The 17,776-nt window shown below is 34.8% G+C and overlaps 1 protein-coding gene across 1 annotated transcript in view; it reads left to right on the top strand.

Annotated features, from left to right (window-relative positions):
• RASSF8 (Ras association domain family member 8) overlaps positions 1–17,776 on the top strand; it is a 117,007-nt gene that overhangs the window by 88,175 nt on the left and 11,056 nt on the right. Inside the window, exon 3 of the mRNA XM_043968498.1 lies at positions 11,993–12,199. Within this exon, the coding sequence (XP_043824433.1) occupies positions 12,097–12,199 (103 nt within the window). The 5' untranslated portion in view covers positions 11,993–12,096. The remainder of the gene's footprint in view (positions 1–11,992; positions 12,200–17,776) is intronic.

Raw genomic sequence — 17,776 nt, 5'->3', positions numbered from 1 at the left:
GAAACCGATCTGTCAGCATTCTGCAACAAATTATTTTTGATCAACTGAAAGAACCATCACATTTGGACTCAGCACCACAGTTCATAATGTGTTATTTTAGGAAGAGCATATGGCATAAAGAAGGCTGAACCAAAGTATGCACAGCAGAAATCTATATAAGAGGCAACACAATTATGAAAGTCTTGAAGTGTTGTGGTTTTTTTTTTTTTGAGGAATGTGAAAAAAGAGAGCAAGATATCAAAGAAATGAAAAAATTACAGAACATATTTCTAGCCACCCCAAAAGGCTATCAAGAAAACACCAATAACTACCAACTCATATGTCTTATTTTTCATCTCTAAAATCTACATGTATGTCCAATGTTTCTGCAAACATTAGAATGGAATAAGCAGTCTTTCACAAAAGATTGTCTGTAGCAAACTACATTTTCTAAGTCTTGAATATATCCAAAAGGAAGAAAGATTCCCAATATATGGTAGGAAACCTTCCCAAAGACATTTTGCTGATGCATCAAAATTAGTGTTAGTGAGGTTATACCTCTCTTCTTAGGTTAACTTAATCATTGATGATGAGGCATTACAGTGTTAACTGGGAAGTAGTATAAGATGATCACCCTTCATAATATGAACAAGTTTCTCTAAATGGATGGGAAGGGAAATATCCTCCCTTACATCAAGAATATTACAGAGCCTTGAGTCCACTTGTTACACTAATATCAAGTTGGTGTACCGGTAAATTAGTGCAAACGTTCTAGAAAAGACTATTCATAGTCTTTGACACACCAAACCGAGTACATATATCCCAAGGAGATAAATTACAGAATGAAAAGTCCTATATAGAGAAAATATTCATAGAATCACTATGCCATAGAGAGCAATGAAACCAAATGGTGGAACGTGAGTTGGGGAATTGCTCAACAGTTTTTATATCTTTACTCTAAAAGAAACAATGAACAAAAAGAATTCAGAGAAACAAGAAGAAACCTTGTATAAAACAGTACAGAGTAAAGAAATCAGAACTAAGAGGGCAATAGCTTCAATTTAAATGATGATAATACAAGTATCTAGTATGTTGGCAATCCCTATACTAAGTGCTGGTGGTTGAGAGACCACAAATGATACAATATACCACCAAGTAGCTTATATCATATTAGGGAAAACATGTATGCATAAAAACAGATACAAAATAAATGGAAAGCAAATATAGAGTAATTTTAAGGGGCACTAGATAACTATGCAGTGAGGTTAGGGTATGGAGAGAAGGGAAGATTAAGATAATCTTTGGGTAAAAAGTAGCAATAAGGTAAGCTTTGAGGAAAGCTAAAGATTCAGAGGCAGAGGTGTGGGGAGTGAGTACATTATGTGCATAGGGGAAATCCTGGGAAAAAAACAGACTGGAGATGGCATGGGACATGAGAAACAGCTAGTAAGCCAGTTTGATTGGAATAAAATGTATATGAAGGGGAGCATGTGTAATATATGTAGGCAGGTAGGCTGGAGCAAAATTGTGGAGGGCATTAAATGTCAAATAGAGGAATTTTTATTTAATCCTAAAAGTAGGATAGAGCCACTGGAGCTTCTTGAGCAGGAATTAGGGTGAAAACATGTCATTTCTACTTTGATAAAAACTCTCATGTCCCTTCCTATTCAGTAACAAGCCACCCGTCTAGTCTAGGCCCTTATCGTTTCTTGCCCACTAGCCTATTGGACTAGCCTTTTTAAAAAACAAAACAAAACTGTGGGTGTTTCCTTCCATTAACAAACATCAATTAATTAGGTTCTCTACTCACCTCCCAATTCATTAAAGAAAAGAAAAAAATGTAATAAATATATATATGTACACACACAATTAACAAAAACAAATGACCACATTGACTATTTAATATGACTGACTGCTTCTAAGCAAAACATTCTTAATTTGTCATCAAATTGTTGGTGACAAAAGTATATTCCATTCTGTGTCCCATCAGTCCATCGAGGGGGTGAATAGCATCCTTCATCTCCAGTACTTTGTAATCATCATTACACATTGTACCAGACTTCTAATTGGTGTCCTGTCTATCCTACACTCAGTTGCCAAAATAATTTTCCTAAAGTATAGTCAACTTGGCCCCTCCTACCTTTCCAATCTTCTTACACTTTACTCCCTTCTTATACTTTACTCTCTCATATACTTTACAGGCCTTCTCACTGTTCTTCACCACAACACTCAATGGCTGAAATGCTTTCTCTCCTTACCTCAACATATTTACTGGCTTCCTTCAAGACAGCTCAAACCCCACCTTTTTAAAGGAGGTCTTTCCCTCTCAAATCACCCAAATTCTTCACACAAGTAATAATAGTAATATTCCATTGTATTCATCAACCATAGTTTCTTCCTATTCATTCTCCAATTGATGAATGTCTTTTTTTCTAGTTCTTGACTACCTCAAAAAGTATATTAAACACTTATTCTAAATGCTTATTGACTGAATATGAATATTTTGCTGTAGATGGAACCTACAAAAAGTTTTAAATCTCCTTGATCTATATTTCTTCCTGTGTGATCTAAAGAGCATAGGTATCACAAAAACAACCATAATTCTGAATTGCTTTCAGAATTGGATTAATTCAGCTTCATCCACAGGGTATTAGTGTGTCTTTCTTTATACAACTTCTGTAACATTGATCTCCTGTCTTTTGTGTTATATTTGTCAAGTTATTAATTGTAATATAAAACTATAGAGTGTTTTTTGAGCTGTATTTTTCTTAATATTAATGATTTGGAGCAATCTGGCTACTTGGATTTCTTCTGAGAATTATTTAGTCATATATTTTGACCATCATATCCACTGGAGAATGACTCTTAGTGATATAATTGTGTTAATTCTCTCTAAATTTAGGATTCCACATTCTTATCAAAAAAAATAAAGGAAGAGGAAGGAAAAAAATTAAAAACTGAAAAGAAAATAATATAGAATTCAAGAATTTAAACATTTACAACATCTTGATCAAGTGATCAATTACAATTACAGAATAATGAAAGAAAATGAGGGAATTACTCTGGTGCAATGTACAGAATGCAAATGAGAATATGTCTGACCATCCATTGGGAATCAGTTTGTACTTGGAAGTTGAACCCTTGTGGTGGTTTGGAAACAATTTGATGACAAATTAAGAATGTGTAAGAATGTTTTGCTTAGAAGCAGTCAGTCAGATTGATTTAATTTCTTCAGGAATGCCTTGATAAATGTAGACATTATTCAGATAATTTATTAGCTGAGATAGAGTATTTGGATTTAATTAAAGCCTTCATATTTCTTGATGGAGAATATTATTTTCTAATCAGTTGGCAACATTTTAAACTCTTTAGTAATTTGGTTTATGGGGAGGTAGAACCAGTTCTTATTCGATAAATTATTGACATTCCTTAACCTTATCTTATACTTATGCCTGGGTGAACATAAACATTTCTCAGACAAAAAGGGTTCATCAGTGGAAAAAGTTTAAGAAGCCCTTCTGTTTAGTACATGGTATATAGTTTCAAGAGTGCATTGTACATTTCATTGTTTAAACTTATTTGAAAGATGTTCTACCAAGTATACATTGTTGGTTCTTAGAATGGCTCATTATTAACACTTACATTTTTATCTCTTTCTAATGATTTCTTTTTAAATTGTGGAATTTTTAAATAATACACATCTTTGATAATAACAGCTGGCATTTTTATAAGTGTTTTAAGGTTATTCAAAATTATCATCCCCATTTTACAGATAGGAAACTGAGTTACAGGGGAGTTAAGTGACTTTTTGCACAGTATCACAGAGCAAAGGGTCTGAGGCAAAATTTGAACTCAGATCCTCCTAATTCCATGCCCAGTACTATCCACTACATCACTAATAGCATTGAAATTTAGTTCACATCATTTTGTTTTTAGTCTATATCAACAATATTTTTATTTGCATGAAGTTCTTTCCTTAGAGCAACATTTCTCCTACTGTTTATAATATTAGGAAAGTGTTGACAGCAAAACTAACATTCTAAAAATGTCAATTAGATTAATTTTAACGACTTAATTATTTTTCTGCCTGTCAGCTTTTGACTTTTCATAAATTTGAATTTTAATAAAACATCCCTGTTTTCCCTTCCACTCTAGATTTGTGATCTTATATCACACATTAAGACAGTCAATTGGATGGGCTGAATTTTGTTAGTCATGCAGATTTTTAATTCTATAAATTTTAAGAATCAGATGTTAAACAAACTTTGTATTTTTATGAATTCCAATATCTTTTCAGCATTTTTATTATTGAAGGTAAATATATGAATTGTACATGGTATTTATATTTTCCACACTTTAAGATAAATTCTGACTCATTCTATATCATATGAAATTTTATTTCTCCATATTTATCTCTTCCTTCCCTGAATGACATAATTATATTCAATAAAATTTAAAACTAATTACATTTAAAATAAAATAAATACATTAAGCTCCAAATTCTCCCAGCACTTAAAAAAAATAGTTCTATTTTAAACTTATGACACATAGTAAGTACTTGAGTGCTTAATAAATGCTTACTATTGATGGTGATCATGATAATATAGATAAAGTAGGCCCACACATCCAAATAGGAATGCTTCATGATTTCCTAGTCTCAGATTATATCCCTCCTTTTCTTCCATCACACCTCTAATTCTCAATTGATATATTATTTTCCTTGAGTTAACTCTTAAGTTCAATCTAAAATGTAAATCTTGTTAAAGCCTTGACAATCTAGAGACTAGCCTTCTATAAGCACTGGCATTCTGGACCAGTTCCAGAAGTACTTGAGGGAATGGACAGTAGCTCAAGACTATCCCAAAATATATTTCGTAGTGAAATATTTAACCAACCCATGGAAACAGCAACAGATAAAGGTAAGAAAAGGTGGAGATGCAAAGATTTCACCCACTGTATTATGAATTGCCCCTTCACTGTGCAGAGAATTTGAATCATCTGGTTAGCAATGTTATTAACGTTCATGATTTTGATGCAAAAGCTTAAGAAATTTGAGGACAGCAACATAAAAAGATGAGGGAAAAAAGCAGAGAAGACAGATGCCAATATAAAAGAGCAGTCATGGCAATAGTAACATTACTTGTAACAGTGTTACAATCAACGTTAGGGGTAGCATCCTTTAGAAGTAGCTGTATCTAACACTTTGACAGGGGAGAAGAATGTAGGCAAGGTAAAGGTCCTGTCTCTTAATAATATAAACCTTGAAGAAACAGGCATTTATCTTGTGGGTGGGTGGGAACCAAGAGTCACACAGCCCCCTGGAACTCAAACAGGACTCTTGAAGGCATAAGAAATCTCCATGGTGACAAGTTATACAATAATACACAACTGTATCTACTAGTATAGACAATAGCTTTTATACAGGTTTGTACAACAGAGCTGCGTTTGTCATCCAACACTGGATTCTAATATCCTAATGAAAGGAAAAGACTAGAAGAGTAACAAGATTTCCCACCAGGGTTCTTTTCCATCAGAGGAAAACCAACATCTGTACATGACTTCAAAGAGTGAGCACAGTAAAATGTCAATGGATTAATAACGTATTCATTGAATATAGGATGTCAAAGCTATTGGGCTACAGTTAAAAAATTCTTAACATCTCAAGTCATCTAAAGCTGTAGAACAGTACCTTACAATATACCTGCTCAAGTTAGACTACCTAGCCTGTATTATATAGAGACAGTTCTCATTTGAGGTGGGGGTGGGGATCTCTGTGACCAGTGTTCACTGAAAAGGCAGAAACTTTTGATGAGCAATTGAACCATATGCAATTTCAAAAGGACGGCTGGGGGTGGGGGAGAACAAAGGGACAGCATTACAAGACTATTATAGCTGATGGGAGAATGGCAAATCACAATACTGTGTCTTTTTCAAAGATTTCATTTCTAAGCCCTTGATTTCTTATCCCTTGATCACTTTTATAACACTAATGAAACTGGTCTGGTTTAGGTGATGCTGGCATATGATGAGATAAATATAAGGGAGAGAACGTGGCTAAATGTGTATAGGAGACCAAAAGGGATCAAATAGCGAAGAAAACCTAGTGGAACAGTATCATGAAACCTAAGGAGAAAAGGGTGCTAGAACAGGAGGGAATCTAGCCAACCCAGTCAAAAGCTGTTAAAAGACTTACTGGTCTTTTAAATTAAAGAACAGGGAAAAGGCCATTGGATTCAGTTTTTTTTAAACCCTGTAATCAAGGAACGCTCTCTCTCTCTCTCCCTCTCCAGGGTCACACAGCTAGTAAGTATCAAGTGTCCAATGCTGGATTTGAAGGGCCAGTGTTTTATCCACTGAGCCATCTGGCTGCCCCCTAGGGATCTTACATTCTAATGGGCAAAGACAACACATAAAAGGAATAAAGTTCAAGATTGTATAGACTTTAAAAATGCTAGAAAGATATTGATATGCAGATTAAACTTAAAGACAACACATAAAAAATAATCTGGAGGGAAAGTGGTGGTCCTTCAAGGTGAGAAGACTAGATTATGTTGAAGAGAGCAGGAAGTCAGGAGAGGAACCCAGAGAGGAATAAAGAAGTGAACACTTCTTGATAGCCGCTGAGAGACAGTTTCAATCCAGTGAAGAGTTCAGAAGCCAGATTGAGGAGTGAGGAATTGGAGAGAATAACTCTAACTATAAATTTTTTACTAGGAATTTCCCTTTGTGAAAGGGAAGATAATTTACGGAAATGATAGGGTGAAGTAAAGGGTCTAGGGTTTTTTTTAGGGATAGAGACGATCCAGACACGTTTTTAGGCAGCAGGGAAGGAGCAAGTGGAGTGTTGGCAATCTTATATGGAAGTGAAACATGGAACACTACAGACTAAAGAATTATTTCAGGTGACTGAAAGGGCAGTTGAGACATTTATAGCATCTTATCAAAGATGACATATGCAAAAAGTTGCTTATGTGATGATATGTATAAACCATTGACCAGGCTGAAAAGGTGTGAATTGTATTTTATATACCTTTGGAGGGAATCCTTATGTCAATCATGTTATTCATCAAAGCACTGAAGTAAGAAGAGGCATTTACTTAGAACCATTGATGTAGCACACTACATGGAAACATTTCTTCCCTTGTATAAATATCATTTGGCTTTTATTTTTAAATGAGATATGTGATTTTCATTAGCTTAACATTGATGCACTCAGTTCAGTGTTCAGCAGATGGAAATTGGAACATTACAGCCCACAAGGCCTTTTTCATTTGATTGCTTACCACTATGAACCATGCACTTGTTTATACTATCAATGAGGTCTCTTTGATGTGATTTCAAACTTCTTGCAGGCTTTGCTTGTCATTGTAAATGTATTTCTTTGAAAGAAATAACTAGTGCCTTAATAAAATGCTTAAAAAATTAATTAATGCAAAAAAAGCCAAGGATAAGTTTTAGCATGTGAAAATTTGTTTCTGCAATGTTGATCTTAGGTTTTACCTACCCAAAAAGAATTGCTACACAGGACTAATTTTTTTTTATGACCATGTTATTTATAAGTGTTTTTTTAAATGTATTCCAGTACTTCCTGCTCACCAAATAGTCCGTGTTTCATTAAAAGAAATACAAGCTTTTAAAAGTAGAAGTATGTTGTAATATCAGGGCTAGCAATAAAAATAAACACTATTGAACAGTGAAAAAGATGCACCTGTACAGGACGTCCCAAAAGTCTTAGTGCTTCACATGCATGGAGGACATGGCTTAACCAAATTTCCAGTATAGTGAAAAGCTTTACAAATAGATTTTGATATAGAAATACTTTTCAGAATATTCATTTTAACCCCTACTGAAGTTTTAACAGGATAAGTTGAAGCATAATAGGAATTGACACAAAGTATGTACCTCAAAGATCACAAAACACACTGGCACACTATTGCTTGTGAAGCAGTCCATATAACAATGAAACAGAAGGCCTTCTTAATTCTCCTTTACACTACAGTTGGGAATGGAATGTAATACTATTTTTCCATTTTTAAGAGAATTTGTGCCAGTAAGTTAAAAGAAATTCTGCATAGTAAGTGCTTTTACACCACATGTTAAATACCAGGATTTTTCACCATCCATATATATTTACCGAGATGGAACAAGGAAAAAGACTCAGTATATAAGTTCCTTATTGTGACTATCCCCCTCTATTTACTATTGATAATTGTTTTATGGTTTAATTCTTTTTTTTTAGGGGGGGGTGTTGTTTTTTTTTAGTGAGGCAATTGGGGTTAAGTGACTTGCCCAGGGTCACACAGCTGGTAAGTGTTAAGCATCTGAGGCCTGAGTTGAACTCAGGTCCTCCTGACTCCAGGGCCGGTGCTCTATCTACTGCGCCACCGAGCTGCCCCATATGGTCTAATTCTAAACCAGAATTATTTTAAAAAACATTATTTCCTAAGTCTACACTGGACATTTAGTCTTTTTTTCCATTGTTTGACACAATTTCAATCTACTAAATAATGTACCCTTGTCATTAAAATGATTGGCAATACTACTAGTCATATGACATTAGGGGAAAAAACAATCTAGGCTTCAGTTTCCTAATTTTTTTAATGAAAACATTAAACTAGATGGTGTCTTAAGTTCTCTATATTTATAACATTTTATTTCATCTTTATTCCTGCTTTTAGTCAAATGTAAGAGAAGTGAGACATTTACCTGTCTGGGCTAGGCACCATCATGTGCCATCTTTTTTTGCATATTCCTAGATCATGGAGGGGAAAAGGGCGGCGCTAAACATGCCTTTGGATGTTGCCAGTAGGCGGGGAAATAGGGAAACAAAAAATTGGGGCATCCAGTTCTTGACCACCATTTTAGAACATATAGGTTCTTTTTCCTTTGTAGCATATAATTGTGATGGAATACTGTTGTACTATATAAGAAATGATGAGCTCAATGGTCTTAGAAAAGCATGGAAGCAATTGCACAAAATAATGGAGAGCAAAATGAGCCAAACCCAGAGAACACTGTATACAGTAACAGCTAGATTGCTTCAAGAAAGACTTTGAGCAAATTAACTGTAAAGGACATATGAAGAAAGATGCTATCTGCATCCAGAGAAAAAGCTGTTAAATAGAAGTATGTATAGAATTTTATACACACACACACACACACACACACACACACACACACACACACACACACCTATACACACACCTATTTGTGTCTAATGGTGGCCATCTCTAGAACGAGGTTGGGGACATGGGGGGGAAGTAATGCATACAATAAATGTATATGTAAAAAAGGAATAACAAATTATATATAGTAGATTTGAAGTTTCATGTTCATATCGCCTTTTTATTATACTATGTTATGGAAATGCTTGTTTTATTCCATAAAATAATTTTTAAAAAAGGAAACTGAGCAAATGACTGAGGTCAAACTGTATAAGTATGGTGGAGTTGAATAGAGTATAAATAGCTGCAGTCTGTGGTACTATCATTAAGTTTGCATGACTTCTAAAATTCTACAAGCTTATTCCTTTGGATTTCTTTTTTTAGAAAGAAAAATATGTTCTCAGAAAGAGTTATGTTATTAGGACTAATTTATTTTGTCAATGCCATTCTTAACACCTAAGAGAAGGATGTGAGAATATGGAGTTCGATAGGAAGGTGGTCAGAGAAAGTAGGATACTTCTGAAGCAGCACACATTGCTTTGGGAGGGCAGACTAAGGTAGGTTTGTACAAGGGAGGACACTAGACAGTTTCCAGAAAAGGAAAGGGCTGAGGTATGAGGCAGCAGGAGGAGGAGGGGTGTGGCTGGCTTGAACAAAGGTAACCCACTACAAAAGAAGATAGGACCCTGAAACAGTAAGATGCCTCTACCTTAGTAAAGGCAAGATTGGGGGAGGTTCATAAGGATAAGTATAAAAGAACAAAACCAAGGGGAATATAATGGAAGCCTTTAAAAGTCAGCAAAGGTATAAATAAGTTGACCAAAAACTTATCTCAAATTCTGTCAGAACACCAGAACAAAAAGAGGGAGCAACCTCTGAAGTTTGACTATTAACACTTCCATTAGCAAGTTTTCCTAATATCACTATTACTTTATGGTTCCAGAAGTGATTAGATATTTTCTAAGAGAACTTTTCCATGTAAGTTCCTCATGATTTATCCTATCCTTCTCAGAACCTGGTTTGCTACAGCCTTGGAATACCATGCATTTATTTATTCATTCAGCTGTTTAATGGAATTACTTTTGCTGGGAGAGGAGAAGTATGCAAAAAATATGTGTGTGTGTATGTGTGTGCTTATGTATGACCTGTTCAACATCCCTACACTTGAAGACTTACATAATAACTACTCAATCATAAAATGGAGGCTTAAAATAAAAGTAAGTTATATCAAGGCAACAAACTTATTCTCACTGAAAGCCCTTGGAAGAGGGCATAGGCTTGTTCTGATTTGATGCAGAGATCAGAAGTAGAAGTAATACTGATTAGTGCAAATAATGAATCCCATAAAGCTATTACATTTTATTCAGATTCATGCACATATTTTCCTCATTTGTAAATAGGATAAAAGCACTTAGATTTGATTTGCAAACCTTGATGCAGCATATAAATGCTAGTTATAATTGTGGTTGTTGAAATAGAACTGATTAACATAATTCACATAATTATAAATAGTACAAATTCAAGTGCATGTGCCCATTCCACAGCATTGATAATTAATATTAATTATTAATATCTATTGTTAATTATTAATGATAGCTATTAATAATATTAGCTAACTTTTATAATAGTGTTTTAGAGGCAGCTAAATGGATGATGCAGTAGATAAAAGCCCAGGTCTTGAGTCAAGAAGACTCATCTTCCTGACTTCAAATCTGGCCTGACACTTACTGTGTGACTCTGGGCAAGTTATTTGATCTTTTTTGCCTCAAATTCTTTTCATCTGTAAAATGAACTAGCAAAAGAAATTGCAAAACAATAAAGTATCTTTGCCAAGAAAACTCCAAATGGAGTCATGAAGAGTTGGACACAAGTGAAACGACAGTAACAATAACTGCAAATAATAGTGCTTTAAGGCTTAAAGAAGATAGTTATTAAATTTTATTTAATTAAGTATTAGAACTGTTCCAAAGTAGGAGACAATATTTTCTCCCTCACTGGCTATCTTCAAAGACTCAGTGGCTACTTGGGATGTTGTAGAAGGGCTTCTTGGTTAGACAAAATTTGGATTAAATGGACCTTTAGGTCTCTTCTGACTGAGATGCTTGGATTCTATGAAATTCTTTCCTTTCCTAAAACCTTATGATTTTTTTTTTTGTGGGGCATTGAGGGTTAAGTGACTTTCCTAGAGTCACACAGCTAGTAAGTGCCAAGTGTCTGAGGCCGGATTTGAACTCAGGTCCTCCTGAATCCACAGCCAGTGCTGTATCTACTGCGTCACCTAGCTGCCCCCAAACTTTATCATTTTCTTTGCATCTTCTGGCCCTTGAAGCAGCATCACTGCTCTCTGATCAGTCAACAAGTATTTATTAAGTGTTTAGAAAGAAAGGTAAATACATAATTCCTGTCCTGAAGAAGCTCCCATTCTATTGGGGAAATAATATGTGAACAACTATGTGCATACAAGATATATATAATCAGAGTCAATGGAAGGAAGATGACTTCAGGAAGAAGGTACCACTGGTGGAGGAGCTTAGAATCTGACCAGGAAAGGCTTCTTACAGAAGGTGAGATTTAAATCTTGAAGGAAACCAGGAAAGTGGTAGAGGTAAGGAGGGGAAAGCATTCCAAGCATATAGGACAGCCCCCAAAGGCCAAGCATTGGGTGATGGAGGGACATATTCAAGGAATATAGCAAGAAGGCCATGGTAGCTAGGTCATAGAGTACTTGAGGATGTTTATTTAACTACTTCATTTTCATTCTATTTCAAAATCAGGTTTTTTTTCTTCGTAGTCAAGAATTCAGAAAATATGTATTTCAAAGCAAATCAAGTTATGTTGTTATTTTGCAGCTGACCCCAGATGCTCTGCCTTGTCATAATTTTGGTGGCTGTAGATATGACCTGAAAACTAGATGACTGGGTTTAAAGCTCCTGCATGATTGGCTGGCTGCACCATGGAACTCAAAGTATGGGTGGATGGAGTCCAGAGGATCGTTTGTGGGGTCACTGAAGTCACAACTTGCCAAGAGGTTGTAATAGCCTTAGCTCAAGCAATAGGTATGTAATCCAACTTTTGCATTCCTGGGATTAAGATTTAAGATTTATTTTAATGGTACAACACCTTTGGGAAAAAAAAAAGACTATGATATTGGAATACACACACACACACACACACACACACACACACACACACACGCACACACGTTTCCAAACCAAGGAAATGTGTAAATTCCTTATCTCTATGCTCTTATTAGCTTTTTATATCTATAGATAACAAAACAGGGGCAACATAGCATAATGGGTAGAAAGTAGATCTGGAATATGTGAGTTTAAGCCTCACCTGACACATACTACTTGTGTGACCTGTACACTTTTAAACCAAAATTTGCAGATTTAAGTGCCAACTTTCATTAGCAAAAGATATTTCCTCTACAGGAAATGGATCTGCCAGTAAAAAATCATATCAAGTAAAAAACAAAAAGAATTAAAACCCTAACATAGAAACACATAGCATGCACAAATTTCACTTTGCACAATTCTTCCCAACAGCAAGTAAAACCATACTGTTTTTTTCTCATACTAACTACAGAAATCTTGTTTCTTCCCATGTTTTCACAAATCTTTGTTTTCTCAAAATTTGTCCTAAAGCTGTTATTCCTTTAATAACCTTCATGAACAATTTATAAAACTGATAATCTTGATTGATTGAAAATATAGTAGATATCTAAAAATACCTAGAATCTAATATTGGTAAATGTTACACATTTTTAAATGTTCTGCTACAATTAAAAAAAACCATATAAGACAACTAAAAATCTACCCATTTGAATATGTACATACATATATACAGAAATATACATCTGTATATATTTATATGCATGCTCATTCAGTAACATAGTACATTACAAATACAACTTGAACATGTTTCTTCTGGAATATAGTAAAGATTAAATTGTAAAGTGCTGCATGACAATTAGTTACAGATCACAGTTTACATGTCTTTTTGTAGCAATGCTTCCTTGTTGTTTGTCCATCATTTTCTTGAAGTGGACCATAACATCATGGAGGTCATGTCATGACTTATAGTTAATTGGATTTAAATGAGGGGGAGCTGTGCAAGGTCACCAATCTCACTCTTTCCTCCAGAGCCATCTGACTCCAATGGCAAGATAGGAAATGGCCCAAGATGGGTTTTTTTGGCAATTGGGGTTAAGTGACTTACCTAGGGTCACACAGCTAGTAAGTGTCTGCGGTAAGATTTGAACTCGGGTCCTCTCAACTTCAGGGCCAGTGATCTATCTACTGTGTCACCTGGCTGCCCCTAACAATGCTTGCTTAATTTAGTATTGAAAATTTAGGGATGTTTTTTGCTGGTATTATATCAGCGTTTTGTGGGGTTGGCTCAGCCTTGGAAAGAGCTGTTCAAAAAGTTTTAGTATCTAAGACTTATAGGTTCTATAAAAGACTTCAGAAACCACCTAGTCCAGCCTTCTCATTTACAGATGAGGAAATTAAACCCCAATAACATTAAGTGATTTGTATAAGGCCACACATAGTAAGTAGGATTTGAACTCAAGTCTTCTGACTCCCAAGCCAGTTCTTTTCCCCTCTATATCTTGCTGTCTTTCTATCAGACCACTTCCCTAATGACTTTAGCCCTAGTTGTGCTATTGGCTGACAGATGGAGCTATCTTGACAGGATGTTCTGTAAGCAAAACATGCCATAGAAAGATTTTTATTTTAAATTGACTTTTCTTTTTGTTCTGATTTCTCCCATTAAGTCCAATTTGACACCAATGTATTGAAATTATTTGGAATCTTATGCTTTTCTTTCAATTAAAACTATTCCTTGCATTTGAAAATATACTGTATTCTTCAAGTATAGTTTAACCAAAATATGGACTCAAGGAAAATTTTTGTGTACTATTTAGGGTTTTCATATTCTAATTCAATAATCTGATACCTTTAGTTTCCAAAAATATTTTAATGAAAATTTATACTTTGTAACAATTCTGCATTTATCAGAATAATAAATCAGCACTGTAACAATCAAAAAGATATCTAAAATTCAAACCAGGCTAGCACTAAGGCTATTAGCAATCTCTATAAAAATTAAGGTAGTTTAACAGTGTAGCCAGCCTCAGCCTTCTTACAAAAGATGGAAATTAAGACTGTGTGGGTTTGTATGGGAACAGTCCTAGGGAATCTCTGTAACTACAAGCATTCAAAAATGTAAACCCAAAATGCTTTTAACTTAATATTCCCACCTTTTATTACTCAGTGAAATATGTACCTTATTTGAAGACCTGTTTTGAAAAGTTGACAATTGGAACAACACAAATTATTCATGACATTCTTAAAAATCTTGTCAACCCACTCTTTTTTTTGTCATTACTGCTTTATCATTTTATAAATTACAGAAGTCTGATTTATGAGAGAAGAAATGGCAGGCAACTGTCACTAAATTTTCAGTCTTATAAAGTGTTTTTCTTCTCTGTACTCAGATTCTTTCCAAAATATATCATGAGAGTTACTGACATTCAGATTCTCAAATATATAGGAATCTCTCTTAATGGCAGTTTAATTATTTCATATCTATGCTGGAAAAGCAACTTCCCAAAAGCTTGCTATATAATTAATAATTTTTCTTTGAAATAATGGAGGGTTCCTGGATACAAATCTTGGATTTTTATTTTTTTATTTTTTGGTGAGACAATTAGGGTTAAGTGACTTGCCCAGGGTCACACAGCTAGTAATTGTTAAATGTCTGAGGCTGGATTTGAACTTAGGTCCTCCTGAATCCAGTGCCAGTGCTCTATACACTGTGCCACCTAGCTGCCTCCACTCACTTGAACTATTGCAAAAGCCTGCTTGTGGGTCTGCATACCTCAAGCCTCTCCTCAATCCAATCCATCCTCCCTTCAACCATCAGTGATTTTCCTAAGGTGCAGGTCTGACCATGTCACCTACTCCCACACATGCTCAATAAACTCCAGTGGCACCCTGTTGCCTATAGCATCAAATACAAAATGCTCTGACATCCAAGCCTGTCATAACCTCCTCCTTTTCAATCTTCTTATAATTTACTCCCGGGCATGGACTTTTTGATAGAGTGATACTGGCCTCCTGGTTGTTCCATGAACAAGATACTGCATCGCTCAGTCCTGGGCATTTTCTTGGGCTGTGTCACTAATGTATGGAATGGTCTCCCTCTTTCACTCCAACTACTGACCTCGCAGGCTTCATTTAATTCCCAATTAAAATGCATTCTTTTACAGGAAGACTTCCCCAACCCTCTTCATTCCAGTACCATCTCTCTGTTAATTATGTTCTATTTATCCTGTATGTAGCTTGTTTTGTCTATTTGATTTCAATTATAAGCTTTTTGAAGGCAGGGACTATCTTTTTGTATCCCTAGCACTTAGTACAGAGTTCAGTACAGGTTAGGCACTTAATAAATGCAATATTATTCCAGTAAGTTGGTTTAGTAGAGTCTTTTACCAAGTGTTCTATGATCTTGCTTTTCTATCCATTGCTTCTTGCAGTTTTATAAGGTGGCACAGCATGTAATCTTCCACAATCCTCCTTCATCAGATTTTGCAAATGAGTTTATACTTTTGACTGTTTCTGCCCTTGGCTTTTGTTCTGGGGATTCATCCCATGATTGTTGGCTTAGGCAATTTGTAGAATCTTGGTCTCTTTCCTGTATTGACTGATTCATTGATCCTTTTATTAATTTATTAATTTGATATTAATTCATGAGATATGTCCTTAGGAAATGGTAACAGTGTTGTTGCATTTCTTTCATCCATTTTGCATTGTTTGTCAATAACTGTTTTGGTCCTATTGGATTAGCCTCAGTTGGGAGGTATATCTTCTCATTTATAGTCTTTTTTTCCTGATCTTGATATTTTTCCAAGAAGTAATTGATCTGACTACTTATATAGATGATTTGGAAATTATTATATGCCTGGAAAATATTGATTTCATGTATATTCTTGTTTTCCTTTCTAGAAAGATAACTGCTTAATATTCACAGTGAACAGATATATAGATATATATAGAGATATATATCTACAAATATATCTATATATGTTATATAATCCACAAATACAATTCTGTTGACCATAGAATATTATTTTATTCCCTAAGCAAAATCCAGATTCCTGTGGAAAGCAATTTAAATTAAGGAGCCACTTTAAAGGGTATGTTTAGCTATGGTAGTAGCAGCAGAATGTGAATTCATCAAACAAAACCACAGCTGTCTCCCCACAAAAAGTCTAGCAAAGCAATTTGAGTTGGCTTTCTCATGCTTTCTGGGTTTTAAATGTACTTTACTGCTTCATGAGGGAAAAAAAGTAATCTTTAGCTTTTTATGGTTAACTGAAATTATATTTGGAGAATCTTCTCATTACTCACTTTCTACAAGCCCATAGAAATGAAATTAAAATCTGAATTAGCAGTAAAATTAAGTATTCTAAGAGCTAATTTTTTATCAATCTCAGTGATGCTAATTGCTTAAATTAAATTTTTAAATGGGCTCTAAGAACCAAGCTGTCTGACATCAATATCAAATAATTCTCATGATACAAAAATAACTCTTTGGGATATGGAAGGGTTTTTCAATGTAAGAGATCTCCTGGTTAACATTCATACATCTCAGAACTTTATCAAATTAAAAAGTCATTAAAAATATTCAAATGGATCACAGACTAAAGGAATTAGAGTATTCACATAGTGATCAAGTTGACTTGAGGACACACACACACACACACACACACACACACACTCCCATATAGCACAAAATAATAGGAGTCGGGTTTAGTTTGGTTTGCTTTGTATCTATTATAGTCTTCATTTTAGAGAAGACCCATTAAAAGTAATTAATAGAAATTTGCTCCTTTAGTCCACATATCCATCACATTATTCAAGCTTTCACCACCTCTTGCCTACACCTACCACTATTTTTCAGGTGGGGCAATTAAGACCCACAAGTGGGTAACTTACCCAGCAACACATAGTAGGTAAATGGAAGATCCCTCTGTTCTAGCACCCACTAGCTCTTGGAACTCCCAACCTGGTATCCTTTCACGGTGTCACAAAAGTGCAGTGACCTTTAACAAAACATTACAATATAGGATTGGTAGTTTTAACATTCCAGGGTGTCATGCAGTATTGCTCTGGAATGTTGGGCTATAAAGAAATGGAAAAGAAAGAAATAATTCTTCACCTAAGAATCATTAAAAACTCAATTCCTATTCTGTAGTATGAATCAGAATAGCTCATTTCATATTGTTAACAATGACTAGGATTTAACATTCTTCTAGTTCTTAGAGACTAATTTGTTTTAGATTATTTTGTTCACATTTATTAGGTGAATTTCCATTTCCCTCATCTGTAGTACTTACAGTTTGAAAAATCAGTGATCTCTGACTTGTTGGAGATCATTGATATAACTAACTTCTCAGGCTACAGTCAAAGCTAGGAGCTTTTTATTTAGATAACAAAGACTATACCATGGAAGTAATCAGGAAATGTAATCATTGTTCAATAGAGAAAATTAGGATGAAAAGTGAAAAGTTTGTTCTTTGATATGATGAAAAGTATGTTCATTGGTAAATAAAGCCTTAATGT

Source organism: Dromiciops gliroides, chromosome 5, assembly GCF_019393635.1.
Source record: "Dromiciops gliroides isolate mDroGli1 chromosome 5, mDroGli1.pri, whole genome shotgun sequence".
NCBI lineage: Eukaryota > Metazoa > Chordata > Mammalia > Microbiotheria > Microbiotheriidae > Dromiciops > Dromiciops gliroides.
Note: the sequence above shows the minus strand (reverse complement) of the source record. Positions and strands in the feature narration are given on the sequence as shown.